Source organism: Elephantulus edwardii, unplaced genomic scaffold, assembly GCF_000299155.1.
Source record: "Elephantulus edwardii isolate Elephantulus edwardi_28Jun2011 unplaced genomic scaffold, EleEdw1.0 scaffold00049, whole genome shotgun sequence".
Classification (NCBI taxonomy): Eukaryota; Metazoa; Chordata; class Mammalia; order Macroscelidea; family Macroscelididae; genus Elephantulus; species Elephantulus edwardii.
This window is the reverse complement of record NW_006399799.1, coordinates 16,183,645-16,201,922: the sequence shown is the minus strand read 5'-3', so window position 1 is coordinate 16,201,922 and position 18,278 is coordinate 16,183,645. Positions and strand designations below refer to the sequence as shown.

At 42.4% G+C, this 18,278-nt stretch overlaps 2 protein-coding genes across 2 annotated transcripts in view; both read right to left on the bottom strand.

The window, feature by feature from the left end:
* Positions 1–3,467: 3,467 nt before the first annotated feature.
* ZNF691 (zinc finger protein 691) lies at positions 3,468–4,421 on the bottom strand. Its single transcript, XM_006886609.1, has 2 exons — positions 3,649–4,421; positions 3,468–3,516 (listed from the first exon to the last, which is right to left on the bottom strand). The coding sequence occupies exons 1-2, from the start codon at positions 4,416–4,418 to the stop codon at positions 3,468–3,470; spliced, it is 819 nt and encodes a 272-aa protein (XP_006886671.1). The 5' UTR covers positions 4,419–4,421.
* A 7,519-nt stretch (positions 4,422–11,940) lies between these two features.
* ERMAP (erythroblast membrane-associated protein (Scianna blood group)) overlaps positions 11,941–18,278 on the bottom strand; it is a 13,852-nt gene continuing 7,514 nt past the window's right edge. Inside the window, exons 7-11 of the mRNA XM_006886608.1 lie at positions 15,516–15,536; positions 14,725–14,745; positions 14,601–14,627; positions 14,483–14,509; positions 11,941–12,650 (exon numbers count right to left, since the gene is read on the bottom strand). Of these exons, the coding sequence (XP_006886670.1) occupies positions 11,941–12,650; positions 14,483–14,509; positions 14,601–14,627; positions 14,725–14,745; positions 15,516–15,536 (806 nt within the window). The remainder of the gene's footprint in view (positions 12,651–14,482; positions 14,510–14,600; positions 14,628–14,724; positions 14,746–15,515; positions 15,537–18,278) is intronic.

Genomic DNA, 18,278 nt, shown 5'->3' with positions numbered 1-18,278 from the left:
TTCTTGGTACAATGATTAAGTGTATTCCGCCATCTTTTTTTCCTCCATCTTCTTTTGGCTAACATTGAGAAGAATGGGAATCCCAGAACACTTAATCATGTTCATGCAAACTCTATGCCTCAATCAAGAAGCTATTGTGTGAACAGAGCAGCGAACACTACATGGTTTAAAAGTGGGGAAGGTGTATGTCAGGGTTGTATCCTTTCCCCATACCTATTTAATCTGTATGCTGAGCAAATTATTCAAGAAGCTGGACTCTATGAAGATGAACGTGGTGTCAGTATTGGAGGAAGACTTATCAATAACCTTAGGGGTGTATGTGTGTGTGTGTAAAATAACCTTGCATATGCAGATAAGACAACCTTGTTTGCTGAAAGTGAAGAAGACTTGAAATACTTGCTGTAGAAGAGCACACACTGCAGCTTTTAATATGGATTGCATCTCAACATCAAGGAAAAAAATTTCTCACCATTACACCAATAGGTGACATCATGATAGATGGAGAAAAGATTCAAGTTGTCAATGACTTCATCTTAGTTGGACCCACAATAAATACACTTGGCACCAGCAGTCAGGAAATCAGGAGATGTATTCCACTGGGAAAGTCTCCAGTTAGGGACTTCTCCAAATTACTGAGGAGCAATGATGTTAGTTTGAGAAGTAAGGTACACCTGATTCAGACCATTCTTTTTCAATCATCTGTTATGTATCTGAGAACCTTACAATGAGTAAGTGACAGAAGAAAAACTGATGCCTTTGAGTTGTAGTGTTAGAAGAGAATACTCAATATTGCATAGACTTCCAAGAGAACAAACAGGTATGTCTTGGAAAGAGTGAAGCCAGAATGCTCCTTGAAAGTAAGGAAGGTAAGCAAGAAGGTATTCCTTGGAGAAGGACATCATGCTTGGAAAGGTGGAGGGATGTTGAAGGGGACGAAGACTCACAACCTGGTGGATGGACACAGGGACTGCAGCAATGGGCTTAACTGTGTCAGAGATTGTGAGATTGACACAGGATAGGGCAGAGTTCAGATCTCTATTGTTTATAGGGTCGCTATAAGTAGTACTCAACTCAATGTACCTAATAATAAAAATAATAAATGTTTAAAATATTTCATCTCGCTACAAGAAGTAGGCAAATGTATATCAGCAGCCAGAAAATTAAAAGATGTATTGCAATGGGAAAGTCTGCTGTTAGGGACCTCTCCAAAGTACAGAAAAGCAATGGTGTCTCTCTGGAGACTAAGGTGATACAGGTCTTTGCAATCACTTGTTATGCATCAGAGAGTTGGACAATGACTAGGGAGGATAGAAGGAGAATTGATGCCTTTGAGCTGTGATGCTGGAGAAGAGTACTGACCATACTCTGGACTACTAGGAAAACAAACAGATTCATCCTGGAGAGGGTTAAACCAGGCTGCTCCTTGGAGGAAAGGATTCTGGGGCTTCATCTGACATACTATGGTCATGTTGTAAGGAGGGACTGGTCCTTGGAGAGGGACATCATGCTTGGGAGGGTAGAAGGACAGCGCAGGAGGGGAAGATCCTCTATGAGGTGGAGTGATTGAGTAACTGGGGTAATTGGGTTGGGTGTGTCGGAGGCAGTGCGACTGGCACAGGATAGAGCAGGGTTTAGGTCTCTTGCACATAGGGCTACTACGAGTCTCAAGTGACTCGATGGTACATAACAACAACATAAGCTAAAAAGTATCATACAAATGTAAGGTCAGTCTTCCTTTATTGTTGAAAGAGAAATTATATTTTTTTAACAGAAATAGATTTCTTTCCTGGCTCTATTATTTACTTTCCAGATAATTTTAATTAGATGGAGATAATCCTTACTTTACAGCACTGTTGTTCAGTAAGTCCTATGAGGAATATGAAGCTCCTGGCACATACCTTCCTGGCAGGCATGGGTCTATTCAATAGGTTAGTTCCACGTCTGGGACAGAACAACATTCTGCCAGTTGGATACTAAAGGGCTCTCGACTCTGGAAGGGCAGTGCTGTAGACTGGCAGGGAGGTAGAGTGGGGTCTTTTGTACTTATTAGAGGAACACTAAGTTTCCATTTGGAAAGCATTTTAAAATCTGCCATTTGAAGCCAAGACAGAGTCAGCAGCATGGAAGCCATCATGATCCTGTCAAGCTGCTCCAGTGTTGGGAATTGAATTATTGTCACTGAGGGCAATGACTTTCATTATGAGTCTTAAGATATCTCTCCTCTCCCACCCCTCACCCTCTTGAAACTATCATCTTTCCTAGGAAGAGAATAAAAGTGCTATTATTAAAAACTGAAATGCTTTTGATGTGTGGTACTGACTTCCACAATGGTTCAGAATTCTATCAGGAGGTCACCTCCTGTTTCTGGAGACTCACTGGTCACTCCTCCATGAGGCTTATTGTCCAGAAGCCAGCAATGGGAATGTAGTAAAACACAAGCTCAGAGTGAGGAAGATCAGAGTTTGAATTCTGGCTCCACCAAAAGCCTGCTGTGTGATCCCACAGCAAATGGCTTCAACTTTACTCATCCTGACTTCCACACCATATTCCCTGAGAGTTGATGAGGGCATTATCTGAGATCATGAATAAAACAGTAAGATTTGTGTCACACAGTACTCAATTAGTTCCCTCCCCCTTTCTTCCTCAAAGGTCCCAAAGACACAGCTACCTTTCCAGAGCAGTCACTCCATTCTGTCTTTCATTTAAAGTTCAACTACCTCACAAAATATCTGCACCAAGCCTATCTCCCCAGCTCCCAACTTCTTTGATGCACCCCAAATAATACACAAGTCCTTTTCATTGAAGAGTTTTACTGCTAATCTCAGAGGGAATAGTTTCAGGTTGAGATAAGGAGGATAAACATGGGGGAGCATGAAAGTCCCTGGTTCCTGGCTCCCTGAAGTCTACCTTTTAATCCGTAAGGCAGGACTTCAAATCTCTTCTCTTGCTCAAAGAGGCCCCTTACAGTGGGAAGGCCTTCTTCTCCGCCCAGAGATCTGGAAGCAAAATTGCAGACACAGCAAACAGGAGCTAGTAGCACTATAGCCTTAAGCAAGTCATATAGAAGAGACAGGTAGCTCTGGTGGCATAATGTTTAGGGATTTGCATGGCTAAGTGCTTCTCTGTTGGTTCAAATCCACCAGCAGCTCCATGGGAGAAAACGGGCAATTTCTCCTATTCTATTTACAACCTCTGAAAACCTGCTAAAAGGTCAGCTATGAGTCAGTTCCGACTTGACAGGAGTTAGTTTAGAAGTGACACCCATCTCAGAGGTTCTGACTCAAAGCCCAAGGGACTGTTGCCCTAATGATATGAGTATTTTATGGGCCTGTCCTTTTTCTTCTTCACCCCTAATTGGTCAGGCAAACACCAGAAGGCTTAACATTCTAACGGAAGAAACTAGCCTGGGAAAAAGGCAATGATGTTTGCTAAAAGTCCTTTTGCAGGACTTCCTGGACATTTCGGCTTCAGAAGCAAGAAGAAACTACTCTCCAAAGTGGGATGTTGGGCTTGAGGCAAAGGGAGCAGCAACAGAGCCTCATGATCTTCCTACATGAGGCTGGTTTCTACTCACTCTCTGCACGGGTCTCGCAGCTGGCATCTTTCCCAGTCTGCTCACCCATATGAGTTTTCTGATGTCGGATGAGATTTGAACTCCGGGAGAAGTGTTTCCCACACAGAGTGCACCGGTAGGGCTTCTCGCCTCTGTGGGTCCTCTGATGTGCCCCAAAGTTGGAGATATCGCTGAAGGTCCGCCCACACTCTGTGCACTCATAAGGCCTCTCACCCGTGTGGGTGCGGTGGTGCACGCCAAAGCTGGAACTGTTGCTGAAGCTCTTGCCGCACTCACAGCAGATGTAGGGTGCTGGCTCGAGGTGGGTACGGTGATGCACGGCCAGCGTGGCGCTCTGGCCGAAGCTCTTGCCACAGATGTCACAGCGGAACGGCCGCTTGCCCAAGTGATCCTGCTGGTGCGTGGTGAGATCCGAGCGCCGCCGGAAGCTCTCCTGACACCTGGGGCATTTGTAGAGCTTCTCTTCCAGGTGGATCCGTTCGTGGCGAATACGGTTGGAGCTTCTAGAGAAGCTCTTTCCACATTCAGAACACTTGTAAGGCTTCTCCCCCGTGTGGATCCGCTGGTGTGTTCTCAGGTTAGAGGTATTATTGAAAGTTTTGCCACACTGGCTACATATAAAGGATATTTCATCCACCTCCTGCCTTGGATGTACAAATATGTCGTCCGACTCTCCAGCTGGAATGACTCCCCGCCATGGCTTATTTGGATATGTTCCTAGCGGCGGCTCCAACAGGTTGCCCTGCTCCTTCTCATCTTCTGATTCGTCCACGCTCCAGGGCTGACCCAGTTTCCCTTCCTCCGGCAGGTGCTGCTCTGGACCCTGCGCCTTCTCACTGCCCATTCCTGAGCCCTAAGAATGAACACAAATGGCCAGCACTTTTATTCTTTCCATCAGGTCAGACACAGTGAATTCTTTGTTCTTGTTAAAGGAGTGGGTGGAGCTACCACCAGAAAAAAAAGATCTTTATTAACTGAAATGTTTGGATAGAATTCCTTTTCTTACAAACTTTCAAACAATACTCCCTCCATTCATGAGTATTCAAAGCTAGTTACCAGAACAAAAGGCACTATGTCCATCATCAACATTTGTGAAATGTAAATGTTATCTTCTTTATGTCACTAATGAATGACCATCTAAATCTAGACCCTAACCATGTGCATGTAAAACCGCTTCTAAACAGTCCTCAACTTAGGGCTTCGGTGGCCTAGCAGATAAGGAGCTGTGCTAGCAACCCTAGGTAAGAGGATAGAATCCACTCCACAGGAAAAAGATGGGCAATCTCCACCTATCATGTGATTTACAGCCTCAAAAAACTTGCTAGATGTGCACACCTATGTTCTTAGTTGAATTATTTATAAGAGCAAGAAAATGGAAATAACCCAAAGGTTCGTCAACAAATAAATGGATTGAGAAATTATGGTACATTTACACAATGTAATACTATGCAGTATTAAGAATCAGTAATTTCATAAAACATGATATAATATAGAGGGGAGTCTGGAGAGCATATGTTGAGTGAACTAACTCAGTCTCAAAAGGACAAATACTGCATAAGTCCATTACTGTAAAAAATAGAAGGATAACTAGTAAGATGTGTATAGAAGTCCAAAAGAGGAAGGAGAGGGAGGCAAGAAGACAGAGGGCAGAGAGAAGGGAAAATCTGTAGGATAACAGAGTTTAGGGTAGGGAGAGGGGAGAGCAGGTGAAGGAATTGGGAAAGATCCAACAGAGACCTGAAAAGATAGGGTAATAGTAGGCATAGGTCACTGGTGATTAATTTTATAAAACACAATTTATATAAGAGATGATTTGAAAGACAATGTAAATGAAGCAATGTGTGAAACACAATGTACATGAATGTAGTGGTGGTGGACCACTGAGTTGGAACCAACCCATAGTGGACCCTCCAGTGGATTTTCAGAGACAGTTAATTGCATGGGGGAGATTGCCCATCCTTCTCCCCGACAGCAATTGATGGCCTTGAACCACATACCTTCAGAATTGCAGCACAGCTTCTTGCCACTGGGCCGCCAGAGCCCCCATGTATATATGAATTTTCTATGCAAACGAATATAAAATGTAAAACAACAACAACAACAACAACAAACCAAACAAAAGAAAAGAAACTGTTAAAAAAAAGCACCTTGCGGGACGGTCAGCTATGAATCGGTTCTGACTTGATGACATCCAACAACAACAACTATAGAGCAGGGTTCTGTTGCAACAACTGTGTCATAAGTAGGATACCTGTCTACCTCCTTAAAGTTTTCATTATAATACCTTTTATCCTGCTACTTCTGTCACCACTGAGTGGATACCAATTAATAGCAACCCCAAGTATAGCAACTACTTGTATTGGGACAAGCCCAACTTTTCTGCCCATTAAGATAAACTCCTTTTATGTTAAATTTTCTTGAAAAATCTTCCTTAGAAGCATCCATCTATATGCCTATTTCCAAAGAAACTAACAGAATCTCTAACACTCAAAGCTCTCTTGGTTGTTTATTAGGCTTTACTTTGAAACCTAAGTGTTCCACCACCACATCCTTTCTCAGACTCCCCCATAATATAGCAATTTAAAAGGTAACATTTGTTCCTGCTAGGGCCCTCGATGAGATAGATTGATTCAATGACTGTGGTAATGGGAGTAGGTGTGTCAGAAATAGTGAGATTGGCACAGGATAGGGCAGAGTTTAGGGCTGTTGTTCATAGGGTCACTGTGAGTCACAGGCAACTTAATGGCAGATAACAACAACAGGGCCTTCAAAAACCACTCCAGATCCTGGACTGATGGTCAGTGCCTACCTCCACACACTCTCAGACGTCAAACATACTTCAGGCAGGTTACTAGGAGGGGCTATTCCTTGGAGAGAAAGATGATGCTTGGAAAGGTGGAGGGTCAGCGAAGGAGACCCTTAACCAAGTGGATTGACATGGTGACTGCCTCAATGGGTTCTAATGTGTCAGAAAATGTGAAAATGGCACAGGACAGGACGGGGTTCAAATCCACTGTCCAAAAGGTGGCTATGAGTCATATTCGACACAACGGCACCTAACAACAACAATCTGCCTGACTGCTAAAAAAGCAAACAGAGATGTATTGGACAAAGTGCAGCCAGAATGCACTTTAGTAGCGAGGATGGTGAAATTTCTTCTCACGTACTTTTGGCATGTTGTTAGGAGGGGCTATTTCTTGGAAACGGACATAATGCTTGGAAAGATGGAGTCAGTGAAGAGAGGAAGATCCTCAATGAGATGAATTGACACAGTGACTGTAGCAATGGGTTTGTCAGAGATGATAAGCATGGACAGGGTTCATATCTTTTGTTCATTGGGTCACTATGATTCATACTCAACAACACTTAATAAAAATGTAATTGTTTGGCTAAAATGTAATTTCCACTGAGTGTCAGGATCTTTAGGATCTTTGTTTAATTTACTAATATAATCCGAACTCCTATGGCAGGTGCCACTCAGTTGGATTAAGCATTATATGTTAATTATTTCATTTGCACACTTACTTTCATTATTTTAAAGAAGAGGAAATTGAAGTTCAGAGAACTTAAGTAACTTGCTCAAGGGCACACAGTAGGTAATTGGCTGAACTGGGGTCTGTGCCCAAAATTCCAAAGGCAGTGCTTTTAACCACAACACTAACACTGGAGATGGGGGGAGGGAAGGAAGGAAGCAAAAGAAGGAAATTAACATGGTGGAGCTGGAGTACAGATGGCATAGGTGTATCATATTTAACTGAAGAGATCAAATATGGACCGCCTCAAGGAAGAGTGGTATTTGAGCTTGAATTTATGGTAAGATTAGGAATGAAGAAATGGGGAGTCCATTATCCACTGAGAAGACCATGGCTGGGGGAAAAAAAAATAATAGAGGCTAGTTCATATCACACTTTAGAGAGATTTTGAGGGAGAAAGGAGTCCGTCCAGCTTGTCTTCTCATGAGGACTGGAGGTGGAAGGTGCAAAAGTGGAAGGGAAGTAAGGTAGTGAAAAACAGATCAGGTCTAAAAAGTCCAGAAGATGGGGTTGTAGATCACAGACTGCGAAGGTTTGGGGTCTGGGTTACAGGGAAGGAAATGAGACTTCAAGGAGCCAAGCAACACAGCGTCTGAGGTCTCTGGGGCGGAAGTCCAGGGCTGTGGCTGAAAGAGGAATGGGAGAGGTATGGGGCCTGAAGAGACAAGGTGCTGAAGGACGAGAGTTGTACAGGATGATTAAGTCAGAATTAGAAGAAGGCCAACGGAGTCAGAGTCCGAGGAGATAAACAGGAGGCAGGAGGCACAAACTGTAACCAGAGATGTCACAGGACCAGGGCTCAAGGGACTACTTGGGATGGGGAAAGCCAATGAAGAGTCCAAGGGTATGAGCATTCTAGAGGATAGGAGCTGGGTTCAGAGATACTGGCGAGTTCAGGAGGGAGATGTGAGAGAGGACAGGTAGGCTCCAAAGGTATGGCCAGAGGCATAGGGGCTGGAGCACTCAAAAAATGGTCGAAGGGTAGAAGTTGGGAACAAGCAACCCAGCAGCGAGGGCCTGAGAGAACACAGGGGTCGAGCCAGAGTGCCCAAAGGGTCCGGGGAGCAAAGAAACAGCCTGCAAGTTCTCGGTGAGAAAGCAGAGGCCAAGGACAGAGCTCTCCGCAAAGCTAAGTCCGCCTCCCTCCCCCAAGACCTCTGTTTAAACCCAGACCCACCTCTCTCCCGCCGTTCAGTCTGCGACAGCGCCGCCTCTGTAGTCCAGGGAAACAGCCGGAGCCGGAACTCGGAGAAGATCCGCCCTACTTCTTCAGGATTGGGCTCTGGGGCCCATTCTTTATTTCTATTGGCTCTAGTAGCTGCCACAAAGCTAGAAGCCCAGCAGACGTACCAATCAACGTTGGTCTTGGGTGTGGCATGCTGGGAGTTGTAGTTATAAGATACGAAATGGGTAAAGTTTAAAAGCGAGCGGTTCCACAGAAGTCCTTGCTCTTTAGCTCCAAAGTAAGAGACACCCCGCCTAGAAAGGTGACTATGAAAGGTGACCAGGAAGACTATGTAAACCTAACCTTCAAGAAGTCAAGAACTCTTTACTTTGCATTAATGACCCTTAACGGGGTGGTGAGCCTCTCTCCAAATTTTATCATTTTATTTTGGTTTAAGAAGCCCAGGTAGTTTGAGAGGCTAAGATGCTCTAAAACCTTTGTATCCACAAGCGGATCTGTGGAAATAACAATTTCCTCTTCGATAAAAATCCCAATTAGAATTGTAAGAACTGAATTGTTTCTGCCTCAGAAAATGTCAGTTTCCTTTTCTAGTGGTGAGTTCTCTCGCCAAGTGTGATGACAGAGAACAATGTGTGTTAGTTTTAAGAATCGGGCTGAAGAAGTAGAAAGATGAGGCAGTCTCCTCCGGTTAAGATTTACAGCCTTGGAATCTGGATGGGGTTGGCTGTGAATTGGAATTGACAACAGTGGGTTTGGTTTGGGGTTTCCGTTCACAGGCAGAGATGCCTGGTTTCTGCAGGTGCTATCAGAAGATATGACCATGTCCTTCATTCATCCAATCTTAATTTTGTGTCTATTCAGACTCACTGACTTTCTGAGGCTGTAAGTCTTAGTGGGAAAAGACAGCTGGCAGATTTAAACCGTCCATCTTTTGGTTAGCAACGCAGCAAGCAAAGTACACAGAGCTCTTTGGTCTCAGGGAACACATGGTGAGGGTTCATCTTGATTTTTATTTTCATCCCACCACTCACTGGATGATCAGGATCATGGACAAAATAGTCAAAAAAGAATGCAGAAATGTGACAGATACCAAAGAAATTCTTTCAGCTACCTTAAATCCCAAATTCATGATTTTCTTTCTTTTCCTTCCTTTTGACAAGTGCCACATCTACACAGTGTCTCCAGACTCCACCACCAGACTAATCCAGCCTCTTCATTCAAGGATGCTGCATGTGTCCAGGCCAAGGAACTACCTTCAGGTCTGCTAAATACACCTGGGCAGGGATTTTCCTACATGCCTCCCTGACAGTTCAAATCCTACAGGAACTGCACAGAAGATGGGACGTCTCCAGTTAGAATTCACTGTTTCTGAAAACCAAGAGAAGGTTCCTTCGAATTACAATCAACTTGATGGCAGTGAGTTTTGACACGTATCCTTAATTAACCCTGACAGTCATTTATTAATCCATACATAATAAAAATATACCATCCAGGATTAGGGCATATTTTCCAGTTTTAATTTTAAGGCCAATTGAATATGTAGGTAATAATTAGACAGTAGGTATATCTAGCTGTGTAGTATTTCAGTGCAGGGGGAAAAAGTATTCCCTTCTGAGCTAGAGAAGTCAGATTTATAATCTCAGCTCTACCATGTAATCATTAGGGATCTCATTTCCTCTTTCTTAAAATCCCTGTTATGATTGTAGGGATTTAGTTGTTTCTGCCTCAGAAAGTATCAGCTTAATTTTCTTCTGATGAGTTTTCTCACTGAGATGACTGTGACCCATGTATGTTGGTTTTAAGATTGTAATATTCAGGAAAGTGTGTTTGAAACTGGATATCACTCATTCATTGCCTTTGAGTTAGAACTGCCTCATGGCTGACTTTCCATTTGGTTTCGGAGGCTGTAAATCATAGAGCAATAGATGAATTTGTACATTATTAATGACTACAAAAAAGGGCTTAAACAAAGCAAAAGTTCTAAGTACTTGCAAAGAACAGGGCAGTGTTTTCTTTTGTTGTGTGTTGGGTCACTATGAATTGGAACCAACTTAGTGGCACCTAATAGTGTGCTTTGTATGTAATAGTGCATTAATAGCTTATAAAATATAATAGTATATAAATATATATATACACTATATATATACACAATACACACACACACACACATACACACACATATACTGATATGGCAGACTCAGGAATAAACTGTGGTTTTAGTAATTGTGGTTAAAGTTTGCTTAGGTGAACTCAACAGTGTCTGGAAATCAATTCTATAATGTGTTTTTCTCTAGCAGTCCAAAGTCCTACTCTACAACTGCTCACTGACGATAAAAACCACAGCATGCTGAATAATGAAAAGTGTAACTTTTATTTAAGAATTGTATAAAGACGAAAAAAAATCCACTCAAGCACTAACATAGGGGTGGTCTTACTGACAGACAAAAAGATCCAATTACTCTTGGTTGTGTCCCAGTCTGCAAGCTGATAGCCAGTATCTCTACAAGCAGGCTAGGTCACATATGAGGTGTGATTTTAAGGTAACTAGGCTTCTTTCTGCAAGGCACACTGGAAAAATCAGCCTCAATATTTTATCCTCACACCTGGCCTCCCACTTCCTATTTTAAAGCAATATGATATGACTTAAGAAACAGTTTGCTACACAAATAAAAGCTCCTATGTTGGCTAAATGTGTTACTTTCTAGCTGGGCCTCACTGAATCTCATGAGAGGGAAGCCTTTGATTGAAAAGATTAGCACACTAGGTTGACTCATCTGCCTGAACAATCATCACAGAGTTGAGTTTCTCTTTTCTGAAGCTATACTTTGCAGTTCTGTCATAGTGTTCCTGGGCTTTTAAGGATTATGACGATTATAAGGATTTTTGTATCTGGTTGTCATTGCTAGACAAATTCATTTTCTAAAACATGTATGTTAGCTCTGGGTGGTATAGAAAACTGAAAGGTTGGTGGTTCAAGTCCACCCAGAGATGCTTAAATAGTTTACTTCTGAAAAAATCAGCTACTGAAAACACTGCAGAGCACTTTCTGCTCTAAAACCACAGGGTCTCCTGAGTGAGGACCACTTGACACCAGCTGTTTTATCTTTTTTCCCATTAGCTATGGATGTCATCAAACTATTTTGTAAATGGTATAATAGAAAAAAGAAGACATTTCACCCATATTCCTGAAAAGCAGGGAGGGAAGGTTTTCCATACAAAGTATATTTACTTTCAAAAACTGACTTGGGGGTTATGGGCCTAAATAAAGGGGGGGGGAGAGATGGGAAGGATAAGAAACAAAATTCAATCTGGAACTGATCACACAACTAAAGTCGTGTGCAGAATGAGGTAGAAAGAAGTTGTAATTACTCTCCTGGAGCAGAGAGCCTGCTCCCATGAATCTGTGCTCTAAATCAGTGACATTACATGCAACATCTCCAGTTAAGCCTAAACTGACTTAGCATTCGGTTTTCAGGAATTTTCCTTGTGGCCTGCGGAGGGAGCGCCGTGGGAGAAAGGAGCTAGGCAGAGAACCCACAGTCAAGGGTTTGGATTTGTGGTAAGGCGATGACACGTTCCGGAACTGGGAGTTGGTACAGGAACTGCAACCCAGGATTCAAGCTGAGTGGTCAGGAGAGCAGGAATCCCTAAAAGGAGGGCACCTTGAGCCCCTGAAGGGCCGGGCCGAGGTCAGCAGGCCAGGACAGCAGCATGTCCCCGAGTGCCTGAGGCGGCAGTAAGGAGGAGTCCACTTTCAGGGACACGTCTCCATTAGCATGGCCTTTTCCTTCTGGCCTGGCATCTGTTGACTCTTCTGCTGTTTGGAGTTCTGAACAGATGACTAGAGGGGCTGTGTTTTTCCCCTCATCGTGAAGGCAAGGTTCAAAGAAAGGGCGCAGAGGGCCAGAGAAACTGTGGGTGAAAGTAAAGATGTGGGATTTGTGGGTCACGTTGAAGAAGGAGAGCAGGCCCGCTTCGTAGTCCAGGAAAACGCCCACACAGCGCGGGGGCTCCCGGAGGCTGAGCGGTGTCTGCGGGGACGTGAGAGCTTCGTACTGGTTGCCTTGGCTCTGCCGCACCAGCCAGTGGCCGTTGGAGGGCGAGGCGGTCACCTTGCCCTTCCTGCTCACTGACTCGCTGCACACCCCAAGGATCCACTTGGTCTTGTCTCCCACGCACACCTCCCAGTAATGACAGCCGGCCGTGAAGCGCTGGGAGCCCAGCACGCTGACGACGAAATCGAATCTCTGCGGGTTGTCGGCCACAGGCTGCTTCCGGTCCCCGAGCCGCACGCATCTAAGGTCCTCGGACAGGATGAGTTTGGGGTGCGCTGTGTCCGGATCCAGGGTCACAGGCACTGCAAAGAGAGAGAGTCACACAGCGATGAGGTTGGTGAAGGCCGATCTCAGGGAATTTGGGGTTGGCTTTGAAGGGAAAATTATCTCTAGGCCTGTAACCACTGTCATTGATCCATTTTAGTTGAGGGTTCCCACCTGCTGATGTGCTAGAACCAACCATTTCATTGTCATTCAGTCTTCTAGATCTCTCAGTAGAGTAGTTAAAGAAGGGGGGGAAGGTTCTTGGTTGTGATGTTAATCCACAAGGAATGCTAACATTGTCTTCAGTTTCCCAAAGGAACCTAATGTTGTGTGTGGTGGATTTGGAACAAATAGCTGACCCTCCAGCGGATTTTCAGAGACTATAAGTTGCACAGAAGAAAATTTCCTGTCTTTCCCGTGGAGCAGTCAGTGGATTTGAATCTCATGCCTTTGGGCTGGTAGTGTAACTTACCACTAAGCCACCAGAGCTCCCTAGAAACCTCATAGTAGTGACTATAAACATAGACTTAGGTAGTAGACCCACTTCGAATCTCAGGTCTCCTACTTGCTAATTATGTGACCTTGGTTGGGCAAGGTTTTTTCCTTTCTAAACCTTTGTTTCCATATCTATTAAATGGGATAATAATAACTCCTACCCTGTGTCTCTGTTCTGTGGATTTGCTGAGCTAATGCAATAAGGCAATGCCTGGTTCATACAAGGAGTGTGTAATACTCATTTTACTGGTTGCAATTATTGCTTATAATTGTAATTTTAACATGTTAATATTTGGAAAAGAAGTCTTCCTTAAAATTGTGTGATCTTTGGTGGTTCCCAGTGAGGTTCCCTTCGCCCACAAACCTGGAAAACAGGCTCTTTGTTAAATCAGTAAAATCTATATTGGGTGGAGGTAGTAAGAACAAAGCAGACCGTGACTGTGACACAGAAGAAGTTGCAAATTCCGAGACAGTCCACCAAGGTGACCTCAAGCTGTCTCAAGTGGATGACTAATAAGTTCTGTTGTGCCCAGTCTAAGGAAGATAGTGTGACAGGAAGAAGATGAGAAGTACAGAAAATTGATAAGGACTCGAAAACAGTGAGAACAGATACCACTCAAACAGCAGCAAAAACAACAAAACTATAAACCCTTTAATAATCATTTAAAAGAGAGAAGCCTAAATGTTTTACACTAAAACAAAAGCTCCTATGTCATCTACATTGTTGAGGCAACTATCTAACCCATTCATTCCCCTCTCTTCCAAGAATCCCAGCCTTCCCCTCCCCCAAGACTACTGGCCTATGGAGAAAGAAGGATGTAGCATATGTGTAGTAAGAGCAGACTCAGACTGACTCTACAGCCTCGGGAGAGGAAAGCTCCTGAGGATGAGAACATGGAAAAGATGACTACATTTGACTACACAAAGCAAACATTTTGTGCATTTGAAGAAAAAAATACTTTGAGGAAATTAAAATAAATCAGAAACTGGAAAAATTATTTGTGACAAATATGGCAGAGTTAATATAATTGACAAGTAAAAAAGTAGCCAGAATAGGACACCTTAAAAATAAGCAGATAAATAAGAAATACAAATAAGTAATGAACTTAAGAAAAATATCACATATCAAGCCGAACATTTATCAGTGCTCTGAAAGAAGGAACCTTTCTAAATCAAAACATAACTTCCTGCCCCCCAAAAAAATCACGAAGGGAAATAAATGGCTATTGAAAACCAAAACCAAACTCACTGCAGTAAATATGATGAAAAATAAAAAATCACACTCTCCTTTCCAAAGGCATGGAGCAATAACTACGATCACAGAGTATTAAGGAGAATGGCCTCTAAATGGGCATTAACTCTCTGCGCAACTTACAGAAGTGCAGCCGGGCCCTTCTCCAGCCTGAAAGATACAAAAGGGGATTTGTTGAAGTGCTGGAGAAATCCAAAACTCCCAGAGGGTAGGGTCAAGTGTGGGATAAAAGGCATCTCACCTGCATTTGCTGCTGCTCTTTTCAATTCTAAAAAAGAAGAAACAAAGGAATGAGTGATCACTCTCAATACAGAATCAATGGAAGGTAAGTTGGTACAGAAGTTACAAGGACACAGGGCACTTACTCAATTCACTCCGGTGTTTCTCTAAAGAATAAAAAGAGTTTTACAATCAGAATATTGCATTCTACGTTCTCATAATGTCACAGTCCTGTCTCAACCAAACTTCCATTGTAGACCCTCACTGGAAGTATCCTAGAACATCCCCATTAACAGTGTTCAGAATTATAGTGCCTCTATGGCTATGAGCCCTCAGGTACTGCAAAGAGCCAAGAAATGCTTCTGTACGCCTAACTTTGATTGCACACTGAATAAATAGCATGTCTCACACATAGATGAATGTAGAGAGATGTTGTAGGGATGAATAAAATATAAGTTAATTTGAAGGTATCGTTGAATATTTTTATTGCAAAAATATATATGACAGAACATGTCATTTTAAATTGTGCATTTCAGTGACATCAGTGCGTTTACTATATTGTACATCCATGCTATTGTTAGTTGCCATCAAGTCGGTATCGACTCATGTTAACCTCATGTGTGTGTTGTGACCTTTCAAAAATGGATCACCAAACCCCTCGGCTGAGGTAGTTCGGGGTGGATTCAAACCACCAACCTTTCAGCTAGCAGTCAAGCATTTAATTGCTTACTCAACCCAGGGATTCTATTCCCATGATTCTGCTGGAGTTTAGTATGTGTATTTTCTCATTGTAAAATAAAATGGGCACTTCACTTGTCTGTTGATTTCTAAGCTAAAAAGATCTTCCTTCTGTCCTGAGAAGTGAAATAGACCCATATCTTGAAGCAAAGGTGCCAGTAGAGGGAGGTCTGTGCCACTGATGGGGCGTAGAACTTACTGAGGGCTTTGTGGAGTCTTCCTGAAGGGAAAAAAGAGAGAGAGAGAGATGTGGCCATTTATTCTTGCAGGTAATGTGGAAAGTGTTTGCATATTCTATTTTGACCTTTCAGATCCCTTCTTCCCAGAACCCCCTAATAGAAAGAATAAACATTTTGGAGGTGAATGAGTATGGACATTGAGGAGCATAAGATATTTCCTTTAGAGTTGTTTTTAAGCCTAAATTTCTGAAACTCATAAAGATTTTCAATTCTACTCTGTGCTACATACTATTGTTTCCTTTCATATAAAGACAATGTCAGATGATATTTCTTCAAATATTTTTAAGTAAAATCTTTTCTCTCTAATAAAGTGTTATGTTTTATGTATACCCATATACATATACCTAGCAGAAGCATGAATTTTAATACTAGCTTTCAAAGATACAGTGAGAGGGAAGACTCATAGCTGGCCTAATACTAATGATACTATGTTTATCATTCTATCTGGGAACGCTCCTGAAGTCCTGCGGTTAGGGTCACAAATGTGGAGATTCCAGAACCTTTGCTTATGAGTCCTTTCTCTGGTCATGTTGTTATATGCAAATGAGTAAACCACAACTCATAGCAAATCATATAAAACAAAATGAAATCTGGCCTGATCCTGCACCATCCTCACAATTTCTGCTATGTTTAAATTCATTGTTTCAATACTTATGTCGATCCATCTCAATTAATGTCTTGTTCTTTGCTAACCCTCTAATTTTCCAAGACACTGTCCTTCTCCAGGGGTTAAGTCCTCCTGATAACATGTCCAAAGTATGTGAGACGACATTTCATCATCTTCACCTCTAAAGAGCGATCTGACTATACTTCATCCAAGATAGAGAGGTTTGTTCTCTTTGATGTCCACGTTGTACTTAATATACCTTGACAACACAATTCAAAGGCAGAACTCATCTTTTGTCTTCCTTATTAATTGTACAACTTCCACATACAGAGGAAGCAAATGAAAATACTGTGTGTCATAAGACAGACACTCATTAATCTTTTTTTTTGCACCCATTAATCTTTAAACACATCGTTGCTCTTTATCACTCCAAAAAATTTCCTTGGCAGCATATATGCCCAATACAATATATCTTGATTTATTTGCTCTATTTCCATGGGTTATATAGGGTAGCTAGACAAAAGATTGAAGTTGTCAATGATTTCATCTTACTTAGATTCACAACCAACACCTTTGATACCAGCAGTCAAGAAATCAAAAGACAAGTCACAATGGGAAACTCTATGGTCAGGGACCTCTCCAGAGTACTAAGGAGCAACAATGTCTGTTTAAATACTAAGTAAGGTGTGCCTGACTCAAGCCGTGGTCTTCTCAATTACTTGCTATGCATCTGAAAGTTGGACAATGACTAAGGGTGACAGAATAAGAATCAACACTTTTTGAGTTGTGGTGTTGGAAAAGAATGCTGAATGTCTCACAGATTGCCAAGATAAAGTGAAACCACGGTGCTCCTCAGAGGCAAGAATGGAGACACTTCATCTCATTTACTTTGGGCATATTGTTTAGAGGGGCAGTCTTTGGAGAAGGACATCATGCTTGGAAAGCTGGAGGCTCAGCAAAGAGAGAAAGACCCTTAACAAGAGGGATTGACACAGTGACTACAGCAATGGGCTCAAGTATGTCAAGGATGATACATCCTCATCATAGGAGTGAATAGGACACAGTTCAGATCCATTGTTCACAGGGTCACTGTAAGTTGCAGTCAACTTGAGAGCACATAACAACAGCAACTTCCATGGGTGTTGATTGTGGATCCAAATAAGATTAAATCCTTAACAACTTTAAAAAAAATCCTTAACAACTTCAATCTTTTCTCCATTTATTATGATACTATAATCCTATGGGTCCAGTTGTGAAGATTTGTTTTCTTGATGTTGAGGTGTAATCCATACTGAGGGCTGTAGTCTTCTTCTTCTTCAGTAATTACGAAGTTCAAATTTTATACACTTTCAGCAAGCAAGGTTGTGTCATTTGTATAACGCAGGTTGTTGATGAGTCTTTCTCCAAGTCTGATGTCACATTCTTCTTCATATAGTCCAGCTTCTTTGATTAATTGCTTAGCATGATGTAAGCCACGACAATATAACAAACCAATAAATGAGTGGTGGAGATATATATATATATTTGTTGTTGTTATTGTTAGGTGCTATTCTATTGACTCTAACACAGAATGACCCTAAATCGAGAGTCTTGCCTGACAGACTCTGAAAACTCACACTGGAAGGTCAACTATTAAGTTGGTTCTGACTCGATGGTGCATAACAATAATAACAACAACATATATGAATATATAATACATGTGGTAATAATGGACTCTTCACATTTATGTTGTTGTTGTTATGTACCGTCGAGTCGCTTGTGACTCATAGCGACCCTATGTACAACAGCCCTAAACTCTACTCTGTCCTGCGCACTGTCTCTGACACTCCCATCCCGATTAACCCAGTCACTGAATCAATCCACCCCATAGAGGGTCTTCCCCTCTTGCACTGTCCTTCCACCCTACCAAGCATGATGTCCTTCTCCAAGGACCTGTCTCTCCTTACAACATGTTCAAAGTATGTTAGACGGAGCCTCAGAATCCTTGCCTCCAAGGAGCCATCCGGTTTAACCCTCTCCAGGACAAATCTGTTTGTTTTCCTAGCAGTCATGGTACTCTCAATACTCTTCTCCAGCACCACAGCTCAAAGGCATCAATTCTCCTTCTAACCTCCTT